We start from the raw sequence: 17783 nt of genomic DNA on the forward strand, positions 1-17783 counted from the left end.
ATCAGGCTGATGTAACACTGAACAAGAGTGTGGGATGATTGCACACTTTAAATCCTGTGTTCCAAACATTGATTTCCTTCCTGTGTTTTTCTTAATTTCTCCTGACTTTATGCTGATTTGTATTTTGATTTGAAGAAAAGTCAGATAGTACATAATGAGATCGTTTTTGATGGGATTCACTTTCACTCTGTTTTGGTTAGTGACTTTCTGCAGCATCTCACTGAGATGTAACCATCAAGTGTATAAAACATGGATGTAGTGCCAGTGACGTCTTCTACTGGTTGAGGCGTTGTGATGCCAAATGATGCAGTCGCCAATATTGGAAATGCTATCGCAACCAAACTTTCAATCAGTCTAGAAACAAGCAAAGAGGTGGAGCAAATATGTGAATTAATAAAAAGTATCTTAACATTAACAAAACATCCTTTGCCCCCAATGTGATGACAAATATGACGTCAAGTCAGGCACCTAATTCTTTCCAGAGTTGCTGAGTTGTTGTACCGACTTGAGAAGGCGTTCATGAGCATTTTCCAACTATCTAGAAAGCTAGTTTTTCTGATGTTTCTGACATCACATGAATGCAGGGTTAAGCCTCCTGGCACACAGCTGCCACCCGCCTACCTGTCAGTCAACCCAGCCACGCCCCCAATTACGATAATATGTGCATACTTCTTAGTCTTAAAATTGTCAAAACGAATGAGTAAGTAAAGAAATGTATCCCCGTACAGTTTTCTTTCCAATAAATAAAGGAGCTGAGAAACCAAAGTTTGCTGCTTGTTTACAACTAATAGTGTTAAGGGACAGAAAACTTCAAATTCAATGTTAACACATTTACATGTTTTATTTTTTGTCTGGATTATAACATATATCTCCCCTGTGATGCATGTGCTGTGCATCCTGCTGAAACAAATTCCCTCGAAAGTTAAAATCCCGACACTTGTTACTTCCTGACTGCATGTTCTTGATGTCAAATCAGGAAGCCTCAGTGTTTGAAGGGTTCAACAGCTGGTGCCTGAAACAGACAATACAACGTCTTTGTATCCTTTTCTGTCTTGTGATAATAATTGTCTTTTAAATGTGTGAGTTTCTTGAGCCGTACCTGCACACAGTGCTGTAAATCACACTTTGGTCATCCATACAGGAGTCCATCTGCTGCCCTCTGCTGGTGAAACAGTCCATCAGCGCACATGCAACCAATGCAACAGGTGAAAGAAATGGATAAAAAGTTTGAATAAGCATCTCACATGTTTGACTCTCTGTTGATGAGGTCAACAGTTGCGTAGATGAGTTCTGTCCTTTCATCAAGCTGAATCCCTTCTTGTGATTGGTTATCGTCACAGGGGAGCCAGTTGACATAATCTGTGTTCTGAACACAGTAATGACAAAAAAGCACCAGATTAATACGTGAAAATAAATGTGATATGTGTCTTTTATTATTAGCCTCTGTGACTGTTTTATGTTTCACTCATACATAAAACTTTCTTGTCTTATTTGATGCAGGAAATGGAAATGGATTTTATCTGCCTTTCACCTGCTGAAATCAGTTTCCATACCGCCTCTGCGCAACTGAAAGCCCCGAGAATAACTTGAGGATGTACATTAAATAATAAATGGAATATGTTAAAAATATGTTAAAACATATAAGAACAGGCTCATTTTGACACCTGTACCTCCTCCCTGCAGTCCAGCTTTGGTTCCCATGCCCTTTTTTTCTTGAGTCTGAAACAAATTATAAAAAAGAATCATTGCATGATCATCGCTAACATCAAAAATAAATACAGAAGCAAAGAACAGCAGTTGAGATGTCCCTAAGAGAGCTTGTATGTATTGCTGTATTTGAATACATTTTAGAGACTCTTTGCTCACATTGACTCGTTATAATGTATTATTTTGTTTCAATGCAATTGTGATTTTCATGGATCAGTGACCACGGTGCTTTTTCCAGACACAAAACAAACATGTTTCATTGCTGTCAGATGAATTGTAACGTGGGGCACATGTCTGAAAAGAACAAACACATGCTTACCTTATTGTGATGACAATGACAGAGGTCACGATCAGAAGCACAACAGCTGTAGTGATAATAAACACGTCTCTGGTCAAAGTTGTCAAACATGCTGTGAAATGAAAAGCAGTGTGTTAGCGCTTTATCAACATTTCCATGCTTTTCCATCACTGACAGATCACTCACTGTAATATAACTCTGAGTAACATGCGTACCTTTACTCTTTACATTCACAAGAGAGGAGTTTTGGCTTCCATGCTTGTTGGCAGCGTTACAGAAAAACTGGCCCCCTTCACCACAGAAGAGCACAGAACGATGTGCAACAACCATATTGTCCTCATCCTTTTTAAACCACGAGTAAAACTTCACTGGGGGGTTTGCCTGGCTGCTGCAGATCAGGGTGAAGTTGCTGCTATTCTCCACCTCCTTGATTAAGACGGATGTGTTCCTTGGACCGTCTGAATCACAAAACAGAATTGATGTGTGATTATTTCTTTTGCATAAAATGGTCATTTACCAAGATTAGAGACAACATTCTGTAGATTTCAAAAATCAAAGCTTTCTCTTTTTCTGATTTTGTAAAGTGTTGATCTTGTGTCATGTTCTCACATTGGACATCGATGTTTACGGCTTCTGAAGTACTTCCTGGTTGTGTCTTCAGAGAACAAGTGTAGTTTCCAGAGTTTGTGTTGGACATGTTGCCGAGATAAAGCGTGGGTACTTCATGTAAAAGTTCTCCATTTTTGAACCAGGTGAAAGCAGAAGAGTTTCCACCATCACAGGGGTTAAAGCAGGTCAGATTCACTGAGTCACCTTCCTTTGTTATTCCGCTCCTGTTGCGTCTTGAATCAGAAACATGCAAAGCTAGAAGAACAAAGTAACACCTACGTTTTCTTCTTTGCATTTATTGGTGAAAGTTTGAGCTGATGATGTTTTTCTTAAAAGGAGCAATACTCACCAACAACCTTCAGTGTGAGTATTCCATTTGTAGGCCGAATCCCTTTGCCTTTGTTCGTAATGATTCTGACGGAGTATTTTCCTGCATCATTTCTCTCCACTTGGTGTATTTTCAAAGAACAATTGCTACGTGTGTCACCAATGTACTGGAATTTTCTTGAATTACTTTCAGAAATGAAACTCTGAGACTTTTCCTGACCCCACATGACTCTCTTCACTCTCTGTGACCCAGGAGAGGAAAATGAACAAGGAATAACCACAGACGAGCCTTCCACTGCACACATATGCTGCTGCTGATATTCCACTTTCCACCAGTTGCAAATAACACCTAAAAGAGACAGATTCATGAATATGTTGTAAGGTCATATCACCTCTTTTAAATCTTAATCACATGACAGTGTTGTACTTACCAGTCAGAAACAGTGGCATTAGGAACCATGAGTGTCTGCCGTCAATGTTCATGTTGCCTAGAACAATTCAATCTAACGTCTTAAGTTGAGATCACTTTCATGGTGTTTCAAGTTCTGTAGGTAATGTTGATCGTTATCGCCTCCAAATAGACAGAATGAGTGACGGTATTCTCTGTATTACAACCCGATCTACATACAAGCATCCCATTATAAAAGAAAAGTCTTAATTTGCCCAAAGAAAGCTCTAAGAATGTGAAATAGGTCACTTACATTGGTGCATCATTTCCCCACAACTGTGCTCCACTTCAGCTTGTTTTTATGTTTGAATGTGACATGTAGGAAACCAGCCCTCGTAAAGGGAACGTGCGAGTCCTGTGCATATGAGAGGCAACGTGTGACGGGGCTTTGTTGTGGTTTGAGCTCAGTGACAGTATAGAGCTGTAACTGATGAATATCATGTGAAAAGATTTTGTTTCTTGGACTCTTTCTAGTTGAAGCTGAAAACATGTCAAAGTCAAATGTCACACTTTGTTGTTAACATAATACTATACATTTAAATACTGTTGGTAGAGGACAGGTGTAGAGGTTTAAATGTAGTCTCTGAAGAGTTTCACATATTCTTGTTGCATTCCAACTCTTCTCTGACATTAAAGATGAATCAGAAGCAGAGTAAGATACAGCTTTGTGTGTCTGGTTTGTAAAAGGAACTTCACTGCAGTTTTACATGGCTTTCCATGTACATACAGTACACAGAACTAGAAGACAAAAATTCTCAAAGAAGGCAATCTAAAGAATCTACTATTCTACAGATGTACAGTTAAAGATATTTATTATGTTAACAATAAAATCAAAGCACAACTCTAACACTTGTAGGCAGTAATATGATAGCTTGTTCAATCGGGATAGCTCCAGAAATCTCCAGAAGGGAAAGGAGCTTTTATTTTTTTAAGCCACTTCTTTCTGTGGTGGCTGACAAGGGCAACCGACCTGCAACAGTAGACACAACGTTTATTAGGAAAAAAGTGAAGCAAATCTAGAAATGATAAAAACAGATACAAGTGTGCAAATACAAAAGCATCGACTGGAGAGTGCTGCAAATACAGGAAATGAACTGCAAAAAGACAAAAACAGCTGCATTTATATCAAACAAGCTGCAAGTAAATAAATGACACATGATCATGGAGACATTTATGCAGAAAACTTGTTATTATTTTTCAGTTGTTTTTCAGTTGTTGCCCCTCTTGGCTACTGTATGTTTCTCAACATTGAAACCTTCAGGTATAATGACCTGAAATGTTTTGTATAATTGTTTTCATGGGTCACATTACTTTCAAACGTTCAAAGGTCAAGTTCTGGTCAAAATAAAATCAGAGCTGACATATTGTATGTGGTTCTATGTATCTGAATAAGCCACTTTACAATAGATGTAAAGGCCCAAATAGGGACACGTGTTGAAAAGTATCAAAAGCTCTCACTTTCTGTACTGGAAACATAATCATCCCTTTCAAACAAATACATTCAAATTCAACATTGACTAAAATACTGATGGTTACATAAATGTGATTGTAATCTCACCTGGAGGAGTGTATTTCCCTGAGACGTGTGTATGAAGAATTACCCACATACACTGACGAAATGCGTGGGGATGATCACGGGGTCCCTATAAGTAGACTGACAAGGAGGGTCCAAGCAGCGCGCGCTGACAGTGAGGAGGACCAGTCAGGCAAAATTGGAACCAAGCTGCTGTGCTCGACATGGAGGTGCCCGCTAAACTCGTGTTCCCCATCGTGATCATCTCCGTGCTGCTCGCTCACAGTCCTGCTGACGCATGGTACAAGCAGGTGGCCGGACCGACCTACTACTCAGTGGGCAGAGCGTCCGGCTTGCTGTCAGGTATCCGGAGGTCACCGTATGTCAGGAGAGCCGAGCAGACAGAGGAGCCGTCAGACAGCGGAGAGGCTGCGAGCAACAGCGTGTTTTCTGAATTAACACCGCAGAGTTTCCTGCTGAAGACGATGGTTAGTGGTTATCGATTTTATCAACGCTTTATGGGTTGAATGGGTTTGCCATTACGCATTACGGATGGCGACTTGCAACCATTGAGGGTGTAAATTAGACAATGAAGGATTTTTTTTTTGCTTAAGTTAAGGGCACTCTTATCACCTGTCTACATATACAGCATACAAATCAATCAAGGTATACGCTTAGTCTTTAGAAACCAGATATCGTCTTCACGTGGATCATTGATTATTTCAGTCAGGGAAAAAAAACTCAGCTTTCAAACTGCAACATGCTGCATATTCTATCCTCTATTATCTAAAAAGTGTTAGATGAAAAATAGAAGTAGAGAAATGAGCAGAAAAGACTATTATTTAACAGCAATAAAATGAATGGCCCATTTTCTCTGTAATACATCAGAGTAGGCTATTCGAATATCTGCTTATAAAAAATAAATTTAATTTAAAGGCATCCATTTAAAATAAGCAGCAAAGTGTTTCGAGATCCAATTTCTATGCAGTAGGTGCAGGAGTTTTTGTATGGCTTACAATTTGCACATTGAAGAAATGTAGACCTTTTTGTAGTTTATCCTTCCCATGTTCACCTTGTGTTTAGATGCTTTTATATCTTCATCTGAGAAGTAAAATTATCATTAAAGGTGGTGAAGAACAAACAGTTTCCCTCCTGAAATGGGGGACAGACCGTTGAAACAAAGGTCTTTGATAACTAGATAAGTGTACAGTAGGTGCATGAAACTGAATTTGTCTGTTTCTCTCTCCACAGCCTGTTTGTATCAAAGATATCAAACCAAACCTACAGAGCTGTGAACTCCTCCAGGAAGTCAAAGGCTCATTTAAGTGCAAAGCAGAAGTCTTCCTCTCTCTGGACTCTTCAGACTGTGCAGAAAACTGAGCACAAAAGCAGAGGATGAATCCGGCTTCTTGGAGACATTACCATTTAAAAACTGTGCATTAACTAAGTAACTTTGCTCAAATTCAAGTTTAATACTCTGTTCAAAATCAACATGTTTATTCCTATTTATTGGCTGATAAACCCCTCTTAACACTATAAACTGTTGAAGTTATATCAATGTACATATTTGAGTTTTCATCAATAAATAGATCATGTCGCAGCTCTTTGTTGAATGCGTGACTGCTTTTATTTGTCTCTACACAATTTAAGTCCTGCAACATCAATCTTAAACACAACTTATGGCTTAAGAAGCATAAAAGTGTCTAAAAAGTAAGAAACTGGAAAAAAAATCCACCCGAGTGGCGCAAGTTCAAGTTATTGTTCATGTTAAAATCTCAACGATACATTTGTGCATTTCTAGTTCAACATGAGTGTTGATTTGACACATACTGGAATTAATTAGTGTTTTAAATAAACAGCATTGCAAATGACCAGGCAAAATCCTCAATAAATATTTTATTAAAATCATTTAAAATAGGATAAATTGGAATTTGATAAAGTGCAGCTTATAATAAATTATTTTTACTTATTAAAACTGAGAAACACAAACAGAACTGTGATTACATGAATAACTAAAATCAATCTAAAGAGTGTTAAGGAGACGTTTACAGCAGCTCTATGGCTTCTAGGTTCTCCTTGATGATCTGCTCTATGACCATGTGGAGGACCACCTGAACGTTGGCAGTGTCTGTGGCAGTGGTGAAGTGGTGGTACACTGGTTTGTCAGGGCTGCTGAGACTTGATGAAAACATGGCGGTGATGTGGTGGGCTGCAGCATCTATGTCTCCATCTGCTCCTGGATGGGGAGGAAGGAAGAAAAACTTAAATTCTAGGAACATCGTTCAGTAATGTGAGGATTCGAACGAACTACAATGGAAACTACACTGAGTCGGTCCTAATCATTCATTATTGATAAAACAAGACACAGGCTTCACATTGAAATCTGTGCAGAGTGCACAAATAAAATATGACACCAAGTATCTTCCCAGTTTCTGTGAAGGATCTCAAAGATGCGTGGCCATGATCCCACCAGAAAGCATGATTTATACATACACTAAAGGAATTTTGATTACCCAACGGACAGCAAGGATTCAATGACCCCTCCAGCAAAACATAGAAGCACACACACAGTTCCTCGAGGACTGAATGAGTGAAAGAAGTGAAAATATTCTTAAGTTCCTTGTTGACTATTCTTATGTCGCTACCGTTGAGCTAGAAATGAAGTGTTGGACTGAATCCAAAAGTGTCCCACAAGTCAAACAAACCTAATTAAAAAACGTATCGACAGACAGATTCAATAGGGAGCAAACATGACTCCCTTTAGCCATACCTTTGTAACTTGAAAAGTAAAATCTCAGGTGTCTTCCAGAGTGCAGGATCTTCTCACGGAAAAGGTCTGTTTTGTTCATTAGCAGAATCTGTGGTGGAGAAAGAGATGGTTCAAGAATTATACTGAAAAAGTAAACAATGAAAATGTTCAAAAAAACTCTGCTTGATGGCTTTCAAAGGGTCGTTTGTCACAATAACCTTCAGATCTCACATGAGACTAATCCACACCCAAGAGTCTTACAAATTAAACCTGGTATGTGGTCTTTGTTTCTTCAATCATCATAACTTCAGATAATAACATAAAAAAATAAACTATTGGCCTTAAAACAGTAATGGCAGACATGCAGGGAAAGGTGCTGAAAAGTAGACTCAAGTGAAACCTAAATCATCATCTTTAATTAAAAGCATCTAAAACAATGATTCATAAACTTACCAGTGATACACGTGTAAAGACTGCGTTGGTGCAGATGGATTGAAAAAGTTTGAGACTTTCTTGCAGACGATTCTAATGAGAGAAAAAAAATGAAGAAAGGAGACAAAAAGAACAAATTAAAAATCCTCCCATTTGATTTATGTGATCTCAATTGAATCTTTCTTTCATTACATACTTCTGATTTGTCCTCCAGCAGCGTGGTATCATAGCTGCTCAGGGCGACAACAAACAACACGGCCTGAATACAGTCGAAGCAGCTGAGCCACTTTCTCCTCTCACTCCGCTGGCCCCCCACATCATACAACCTGTAAACAAACAAAACTTAACCCACTCGTGCTTTGTTCATCCAATGTGTCGTTTACGACTGATCACATATCAATAGATAGAAAAGGGAAAACATTAGGATTCATTGTGCATCACCAGGTTATATTGTTTAAACTCCTGACATCTTGCATGTAATTTACACACTCGAGAGTTCAAGCTAACGAGGCGCTCCATAGACAAGAATATTAACATTTACGTTTTAGAGGTGTAGAAGTTGGAATATTATTTTATAATAAAATATGAGTAAATCAAATATTTTCCCTCATAAATAAAATACTCAAATGTAGACACTATGTTTGACAAGTGTTGCTATAATCCAAACCAATTGACCTCTTTGGTACGAGGATTGGTTGTGTTTTTCAAAGTGGTTTTGCAGTGATTACTTCTCTATAGTTAGTGCAGCAGCACAGTCCTGTAAACTTGTGTAAGTGCAAGTGTTAAAAAAGTGCAAGTGTTAAAAAAAAAGTGTTAAAAAAGTGTAAAAAAAAAAAGTGTAAAAAAAAAAAAAAAAAAATCATTTATTGGACAGTCTTTCTTTTTGGCACTATAAATGTTTGGACTGTAAGGCCTCCATTCCTTTACCCAGGCCATGAAGGTCCGTTATTTATCACAGAATCAGTTTTTCTTTGGTTTTTAAAATCCTGTTTACTTCATGAAAGTAGAAGGAGACTGGCAACACATTCAGGGGACAAAAAATGCTGCTTAAACAAACGAGTTGAAGAAGTAGCCTGTGGCATTCACTCTGCTCATCCTCTCACTACTGCTCGATGGAAAAGCAGCACTAGTTGTGCATGTGAGATTGTGTCTGTTTTTTGGATTACACCTAATGCAAAATCTTTCATTAATTCGCAATGGACTCGATCACTACTCTAGTTTGACAGATTAAACTGAAAATCAATTAATTGGTCCTGCAGATAAACCGTGTTATTTGTAAGCAATGCTGAAAAATACACTTGTTAAGAAACAGCATTACAACAGAAAAACTCAAACCCATTTGAAATATTGAGGTAATCTTTTCCAAAACACAAACTGGCACCAAGTGTAGCCGAGGGTCTGGCTGACACAGGTAATGAGTTCCAATTGCGGGCCAGACAGTCTCCAGGTGCATGATTGCAGTCCTCGTGTCAAAGGCAATGAAGCATTTCTCTCCTGGGTCAGGAGCCGAGTGTAACGCGCTGGGGGACAATAAGCGTTAACCGTGGCGTTTGACAGTAGCAGCTCCTGTTCTGCAGGAGAAAAAAAAAACACTTCTCATGACAGCAAGCAGACTTTGATGTTTCCTCAAAAGTAGAGGAACACCTGTTGAGTTATAAACAGCGAGCTGAGGAAATGTTGGCTTAAATTTAGTTTTTCTCTTTGGAATCAGTGACAGAGGACAGTCTTACTTCTTCTGACATTGTAAGAATTTGTCATTTGTAAGTCAATGATTGTATCAAAATAAAAAGGCCAGATAAACATGGTTAAGCAGCCAGTGTTCAATTTATACACTCACATACCATGCATCAACGATTTCCATATAGTTGAATCTTAAAGTTATACAAAGTTTTCCGTGTCTTAAACACTTCCTGGTGGAAAATATTTAAGAGAATGCCATAATATTGTCAGATTCTTAATTATTTAACAAAGTGACGTATGTTGATGCCATTCTCACTGAAGAAGCTACAGTACATGCAGTATGTATGATGTCCTCGTGTGTATGAAGTGCGTTTCTTGTGACACACACTGACTGCCGCCACAGCACATGGAGAGGCCACAGAGAGCTTCATTAATGTTTGCTCATACCGGGGGGGAGAAAAAAAAAAAAAAAAAAAAAAAACTTAGAATAGGGGGAAAGAGGTCTGAGTTTCATTGTGTTATTGCTATGCTTCCTCCACATGTTATTATTCCTGGAATAACTTGGGCATGGGGAAATCATCAATATTTCATGTGCGAGTCATGCCCTGGTGGCTGCCTCCCTCAGCTCACAGGACTTCACCTTTGGTTAGAGACCCTTCAAGTGTTGATGCTGATTCTCAACAACGCGCTCTCCAGGAAAGCAACATGTTCGTATACAACAACTCCATCACCAGGAACTCTTCATTATTTAGTTAGGAATACTTAAAGGGACCACAGATCCAGTTTTATTTGCTCCACCTATTGATTACAGGTGTACTCAGAATGTCTACAATAAACATTCGGATTACATTTGCTAGTTATGTTCAATTTATTTATGTCATGTTTATTTGTGTAGGGAGGAGTATGGAGCAACCACACACTGCTGCATATATAGCCTTAGCCATTTTGCAATGCCTGTCCCCAGATTGTATGATGGTTTTACACACGTTGTGTCCTGTTGTCACTTGATGTATTCATGTACTTTACTTTTTACCCCAGTCTTCGTGTCTGAGTCGTCCATGCATTTTAAGGCTTTACCTGGCTGTATACAAATGAAGTTGATGTTCTTTACTATAAATGATGCTTTATTCACTATCTAAGGCGGCAAATTGATTAACACAGATGACTGAGCCTATGAGTAACTGATAAAAGCCTTGACTTTTGCAGGATTACAAACTGGTGTCAGACTAACAGAGAGGAAGCAATGGAGGAACAAAACAGACAAGCGTTATACTATTCCATACGATCTCTGCTAGCATTTCCAGCAATCACTCCCACGGGAAAGGCCCCAAAATACACTCGCTAATAACTCGTCAACATTTCTTTATTTTTATTATCCACCATGTGTGCTGATTTTAAATCAAGCTTCAGTGTGTGTGTAAATGCATAGATTCTTTCTGGAACAGTTTCCCAGGTTTAATATCTTGTTTAAAGTCAGGATTTCTTTATTGATGTTTTTAATATTGACTTTTCATGATCATTTTTTAAGATGCCAACAGTTTTGTTGTCCCATTCAAAGTGAAGGTGGAACATTTAATATGGAACATGTATATTTAGGAATTTTCATGTGTCTCTATGTTGAAAGATCAGAAAGAGTTATGCAATTGTTGAATTTGTTTTTGCTTTTTCCTTTTATTATCATTTGATTCTTTCATCATTTAATACATAGGTCATAGAGTCATAACCTTTTTCAGCTTTCAACATTTCCTGTTAAACTTACACACACTCGTAGTGCCTACACTCCTGTGAGGTCAAGATAGGTGTGCCATACATTGAAGCAAGACCACATAGGAGCTCGTAGGCGTATAGAGTTTCTGAGTATCAGCTCTTCTGTGTATCTGCTCGGTTCACGGTCTTCGAGCTGAAACCACATGAACTTGGTATTACCAATAATGATAATCCAATTTTGGGACTTAGTCTCTGAGCCAAGATCTTTTAACCTCAAGTGTCTACACTCACAGGTTTAGAGACTTTCGTCTTTGAGTTTTGCTTTTCTTTTCCATTTTTTATATCTTTTACTGTTTTGTATTTGGAATATCATGAGATTTTTTAATAAATTTTCGGAAACTTTTTGAAAGCATTTTCTGACTGAAATCATTTACACCACAAAGACTGGAAGTTCCCCTTAAGGACCCCGTGTACCTCGGAAGGTAAGTTTTGAGCAGTCACACCACGGCACACTTGTCTTACTGATTTATATTACACAAATCCTAGCGGGGGGAGTTCACAGTTATTCCCTCTCTGGGGGGTAATCTAGAGTCCTATACCAGGGGTTATCCTTGAATCTAATTATTCTAGAAATGAATGTTAGGCAGATAATCCTGGGGCTGTGATTATAACTTGTTCATCTGTCCTCCAAAGGGTGTTAGAGGAGTAATTTTACATAGCTCCTTCCACTAGGAAAGAGGAGACTAGCAGGTTGGTAGGGAGTGAGCTCTCATTTAGTTCTAGGAAAGAGTAGTCTAGTTAACTAATGGGTGGTGAGCTTCCGTTAGCTATAGTAAAGTTATTCACCCCTTTTTCCATGTCCAGGACATGCTACACTCTAACAATGACATTATAATATGACTTTTTTCACAGAGCTTTGAATGTGAAGTCATTAAAGCCTTGTACCTTTTGGACTTCAATTTACAACTTATTGGTATGCAATTGTCTGTGAATAGAACATCAAGTTGTAACCACTGCTGAATTTGTGCCAGGTTAATAACTCTTACCGAAAGATAATTTCGTTTATTTGAAACTGCATCTCAACGATTCCACAGGTCCTCACCCTCACTCTCAGAACATCTGTCTCAGTGGGAACGTATTTGGGAGCGATGATTCGATTCATGTTCTCAAAGAAACTGGAGCGGGGACAGAAAGAACATTATCACTGACAGACGAGAGTTAGTATTTCAAAGAAAGTCAGTTGTGAACTGATATACACAGCTCCAGATGTCATCAGAACAAGACACTCAATGTTTGGGCTTCTTTAGATGCATAGATAAAATAGAAACTAAATTTATCACAGCAACATCTTAGATTTATGACGTTTGTCTTGATTTATCAAGCGACCATGTCTACACTGAGTGTCCAGTTGATGAGGTATCTGAGACGTATTGAGATGGCTCTGTATGTTGATGTGACTTAAGATAAACAGTGTGCATTAAGTCAGACAGTTGGCTGCAAAACTATTCCTTAAAGCAGAGATTGCTGTTCTCTCTCACATCAACATCTACATTGACCACATTTGCCCAATGGATAGAGATTTCTTTTTTTTGACTATTTATTTAACCATTGCTGCCTATGGGAGAAAAAAAAACTACCAAACTTTGTTAATTTATTTCTAAAGTAATGCATCACTTTTTCTCATGTGGGTCCTGGGGTGGGCTCAGCTTTTCTCTGATACAAGTAGGGGGGCTCCTAGGAAAAAAGGTTGGGAACCACCAATGTAGACAACAACATATTTGAACCACACTGGTTGCTGCTATGAAAAGCAAAATCACTATCAGATGTTATCAGATGGTTGGTAGGATTGCACTTCAGCCGATGCGACCTGCTTCTGTTGCTCTCTAAATAGCCAATGTCAATACATTGCTAACAGAGAAATACAGTTCTTTGACTTGAACTGAACAAAAAAATATTGCACACAAATGTGCAGCTTTTTAACAGCTCTAGAGGATTTTTTTGTATAATCTAACATTCATCTTGTGGCAAAGAAAGGTTCAAACTCAATGCAATGTTTATGCAACTCTACCTCCTTATTTCTACTGAAAGCTTTAACAAGTAAATCAAAGTAGTTTCTAAGGCAAACCAGTTACATTACGGTTCACTTACTGCAAGTGCAAAGTACTTTTAGCAACATTAAGAGCTCAGTTCATGCCAAAACTATCGTCTGAGAAGTCATTTTACACATTGAAATGTCTCCAGGTCCCAGGGAGTTCAAATGTGCCACAACCTAGTCAGATCCAGTATTTCTGGAGGCAGAAATCAATGTGGGGTCCAGCAGAGTGAGAAAGAGGGCTATAATAAAGATGGCTGAGTTTTATATGGTCCTCCAGCACCAATCGAGTTCTGATAATGAAGCTTTCACATTTTCAGCTCTCCCAGCCTGGCCAAGTGATGTCACCCCTAACTTGGCAGATGTGCACAATGTCCCCTTTCACCCATGAGATCAGAACATCTGCTCAGTGCATTTATTTCAAGCTAAGCTGATGATAAAAACTTCATTTTATATTGACTATAAAAGTAACTATAATGTTTACAGTACTTAATTCTTGTTTTTATGTGTTGCTACAGCAGTGCCAGGATTTTATAAAATATACAAATGTCAATAGGAGAATTGACATCAGCTCATCCAGTCTGAAGATTTCTATATTTAGTGCAAATGGGGGTGGTAGCTCAGCCGTTCTGTACCAAGTATTAGGTGATTAATATTCCAGATGTGTTCTTGTTGTACACATTTCTAGTTACGGTGTAATTTCTGGTTCCCTTTTTCTGTACTTTGATTCTACTAAAGGATTTCTTTATGGAAAATGTGTCCACTAAACCTGCCATTGGTGAACTGACCAATGGTCACTCATTTCAGGACAGGACAATGGGTAGTGACAATCTGGAGGAACATAGTATGAATACTTAAACAATCACAAATCAACCAGAATTAGCTGAAATGATCCTCTGATAGTGTAACAAACGGGTAGAAAAATAAATTCCAATTGAGTCAAGTATCCGGGGAAAACATAGTGACACACCTGTCATTGCACTCATTCTGAATTATTCTTTTTACATAATGAAACATGAAATAGAAAAATACTGTGGCATCAGTGCCATCTTTATTCTGCCTGCCTTACTATTATAACATTTTAGCTATTGGATAATTTAAGTAAGTGTTTGCCCAATGCTGGAGTACAAAACACTCCAAAGACACATTTTGACGGGTATACGTAATGCTTTTTTTGGATTAAATAACACTTCAGCATTGGCATTAAGCAGAGTGCACAACAATACTGCCATTTAGCAAAACATAGCCCACACTTGAATTAATGATCAGTACTTCAAGCTGATGATGTAACGCAGACTCAATCAGTGTCATCAATGCTGAGTAGTGTTTTAGGATTTCATGACACTGAACAGGCCTCTTTTTTTGGCTCAACTGTCTAAAGGGCACGATTGCTGAAGGACAGCAGTTTAAAAAAAAAAAAAAAAAAAAAAAACGTTCAGCCCACTCAAATATAAAATGTCTCACATAACTTGCTGGCCTTATACCAGTAACTTCTCTTTTATAATATTTTTACATTTAAAAAAATGCTGAGATGTCGTCTAGTGATAAACAGAATAAGCAATGCCACCGATGATGCCGTTTGACTTTTTATGCTCTTTAAAAAAAGAAAAATGCTATTTAAAATCATCCCTGTTTCATCTTCTCCACCCTCATTCCCACCCTCCTGGATGTCTGCAAACACTGCTTTTTAATTTGGTCCTAATTAAGGCTCCCTTTCTAAAATGTCACAGGAATCATTTCCTGCCGATCGGTTATTCCCAGCACTTGCTTTACTGTTGCTCAGCATTGACAAGAAGTGACGACACAACTTCTAACTGGGCAATTTCTCCTGACATTTGCACTGTCAGTCATAATTGGGCAACATAGATCACTTGAGGTCATTCTACTTACTAGAGTGCCGAGTCGTTCAGCTCAAACTCGTAACCTCTGGATGCAGCTGCTCGCACCCCTTGGTCAGACCAAAGCGCACAGAAAGCATGAGCCACAAAGGGAAGCAGCTCCTGGTCGTCCTCCAAACACTGGCTGCAGGACAGGACAGAGCAAGCATGTATCTAATGCATAAGAAAAAATATAATCAGAACAAGAAACCTATCATATATTGTCAATCAGATTAGAGTAAATGTGTTTTTCTCCCCACTAAACAACATCACAACACTGTAGATTGTGCCTAAATGAGCAAATATGAAGTAATCTCAAATTGAAACGCTCACAACCCTCTATTGATTTTCTTCCATTGAAAGATTAAGACTGACACCTAGTGCAATAAAGAAGTACTGGAAAGAAAAGCAGCTTCTATAGAGCTAATTTTGGACTGCAAAATGTACTTTTAATGATGTGTTATTAGCAACTGTTTCTTAGCATATCACACATACACTTAAAATGCTATAATTCATTTAGATTTTATGCTTTCATTTGATAATCTTTTTTTTCCTCTCTAATTCTGGAGCAGTCTGGCACTTCAGTTTCCGAGTTGATCAAGTTCTACCTTATTGCTCCTCACCTTGTTCTTCTTGTTAGCCAGGTTAATCCTCAGCATCCCCATTCCTCGCAGAACAACCTTCATAGAGGTCAGCAGGTTGTCTAGGACGGCGGGCTTGAAACTGATGAGCTCCTGTTTGGTGAAGCCATGACTGTGTATTATCTGCATCTGTTTGATCAGGGTGCTCTTCCCGCTCTCTGCAGCTCCTGACACACAAACCAGAGAAGTGCTTTCACTTCAAAATGTCAATAATTTTGTGATGAGACCTGATAAATGTGTTTAACATTTCAGTAGTTCACCCACCAAGCAGGAGGATTTTCACCACATTCATCTCAGTCCTGGCATGTTCACAGAGATCCTGCTCTATTTTAGAGCTCTGCAGTTTGGCCTTCTTATCCTCTCCTGTTTTGTCCTGGTGAAGGCACATTCTCATGCAGATCTGAAGAACAGTTTGAAGCCAATAACTAACTGCACAATGTCTTGTTTGTGAAACCTTTACAGCTACTACAAACATCCCATAAATTATTTTACAATTAAAACACAAAATTAAATAGAAATGTATGTCTGAATGTAATCTCGGAAGTGTAATTTAAAAAAATAAAATAAACATTTAAATTCTGAGTAAATTGTATAAGGAGCAAATATTTTCTTTTTTTCCCACTTTAGCTGTACAAGCTATTCCCTTGAAATGACGGATAAACACTCACAAGACTTATACACCATTTAAATAAATGGTTCGTAATGTTTTGTCTTTATAATTAATAACTGACTAGCATCCTAAAGGTTTATTCTATTAAGTAATTTAGTTACTCTAGTAGTTATTCTATTAAAAAAGTTACCATGTTTTGGTGCATATTAACCGCAAAGCGCCACTTTTTGGTTGTAGTGTTTTGAAAATAAAGTAGTTAATTATGAGCTAACCAATGACGTTAATATGTAATACCTGAAGTGGGGTTGGTAGTTTATTTAGACAGCAAAACATCGCTCTGCTCGCTCTGTCGCCGGTGTCGTATGATGTACAGCCTGAACTGCTAACAGACAGTGTTAGCAAGAAACGTAGTAGCTAATTGCTTAATTAGGAGCACGTGTGGAAAACCTGTCTCTCCAAATGCCCTCGAGCTGTTAACCACAGGTGGACAAACCTTCAAAGTAAGAGTACAATTGTAAGTGGTGACGTCGACAGATAAAATAATAATAATAATAATAATAATAATAATAAGAAGAAGAAGAAGAAGAAGAAGAAGAAGAAGAATGATAATAATAATAATAATAATAAAAATAAAGATACAAATAAATAAAAATATAAAAAAATATAAAAAAATAAAATAATAATAATACTATTATTATACTATATTATATATATATATGTATATACTATACTACTACTACTACTACTACTACTACTAATAAAAATAATAATACGATTTGTATGATTGCTGGTTGCTTACAGCATTGAGTTGACACAAGTATTATAATTTGCCTATTACAACCTTGAGATAGTAGGTCGACTTTACTATTTCCATTTCCTACTATTTGTTTTTATAATAAATAATGTTCAAAATTGAGCGACAAATTTGTAATATGGCATATTTAAACTGCTTTTACTAAGAGATTATTGCTATACTATTGCCCATACAATGAGTTGCCAGCACAGCATTTGACCTTTTTTTCTCAAGATTTGTTTTGGGGCTTTTTTATGCCTTTTATTTTAGAGATAGGACAGCGGACAGTCAGAGTCAGAA

At 37.9% G+C, this 17783-nt stretch overlaps 3 protein-coding genes across 7 annotated transcripts; 1 reads left to right on the plus strand and 2 right to left on the minus strand.

The window, feature by feature from the left end:
* Positions 1-815: 815 nt before the first annotated feature.
* Positions 816-5090, minus strand: LOC109994845 (B-cell receptor CD22-like). 5 transcript variants are annotated; one of them, XM_065964669.1, is made up of 10 exons: positions 4948-5090; positions 3373-4359; positions 2964-3290; positions 2615-2869; positions 2221-2463; positions 2027-2117; positions 1665-1719; positions 1245-1366; positions 1100-1159; positions 816-1012 (listed from the first exon to the last, which is right to left on the minus strand). In XM_065964669.1, exons 2-10 carry the CDS (start codon positions 3422-3424, stop codon positions 973-975), a joined length of 1245 nt encoding a protein of 414 aa, XP_065820741.1. In that variant the 5' UTR covers positions 3425-4359; positions 4948-5090; the 3' UTR covers positions 816-972. The 5 variants fall into 5 exon arrangements, with proteins under 5 accessions (XP_065820741.1, XP_065820742.1, XP_065820744.1 ...); XM_065964670.1 differs by having other exon boundaries at positions 3373-3486; positions 3643-5090; XM_065964672.1 differs by having other exon boundaries at positions 2615-2847; positions 3373-5090.
* A 36-nt stretch (positions 5091-5126) lies between these two features.
* LOC109995084 (neuropeptide B) lies at positions 5127-6502 on the plus strand. The gene is made up of 2 exons (XM_020648690.3): positions 5127-5390; positions 6154-6502. The coding sequence occupies exons 1-2, from the start codon at positions 5127-5129 to the stop codon at positions 6280-6282; spliced, it is 393 nt and encodes a 130-aa protein (XP_020504346.1). The 3' UTR covers positions 6283-6502.
* A 281-nt stretch (positions 6503-6783) lies between these two features.
* Positions 6784-17134, minus strand: LOC109994969 (guanine nucleotide-binding protein G(o) subunit alpha). The gene is made up of 9 exons (XM_020648515.3): positions 16985-17134; positions 16345-16480; positions 16063-16247; positions 15453-15613; positions 12517-12645; positions 8280-8409; positions 8105-8176; positions 7673-7760; positions 6784-7138 (listed from the first exon to the last, which is right to left on the minus strand). Exons 1-9 carry the CDS (start codon positions 17021-17023, stop codon positions 6948-6950), a joined length of 1131 nt encoding a protein of 376 aa, XP_020504171.1. The 5' UTR covers positions 17024-17134; the 3' UTR covers positions 6784-6947.
* Between the last annotated feature and the right edge of the window lie 649 nt (positions 17135-17783).

The sequence above is a fragment of the Labrus bergylta genome, chromosome 16 (assembly GCF_963930695.1).
Source record: "Labrus bergylta chromosome 16, fLabBer1.1, whole genome shotgun sequence".
NCBI classification, from domain to species: Eukaryota; Metazoa; Chordata; class Actinopteri; order Labriformes; family Labridae; genus Labrus; species Labrus bergylta.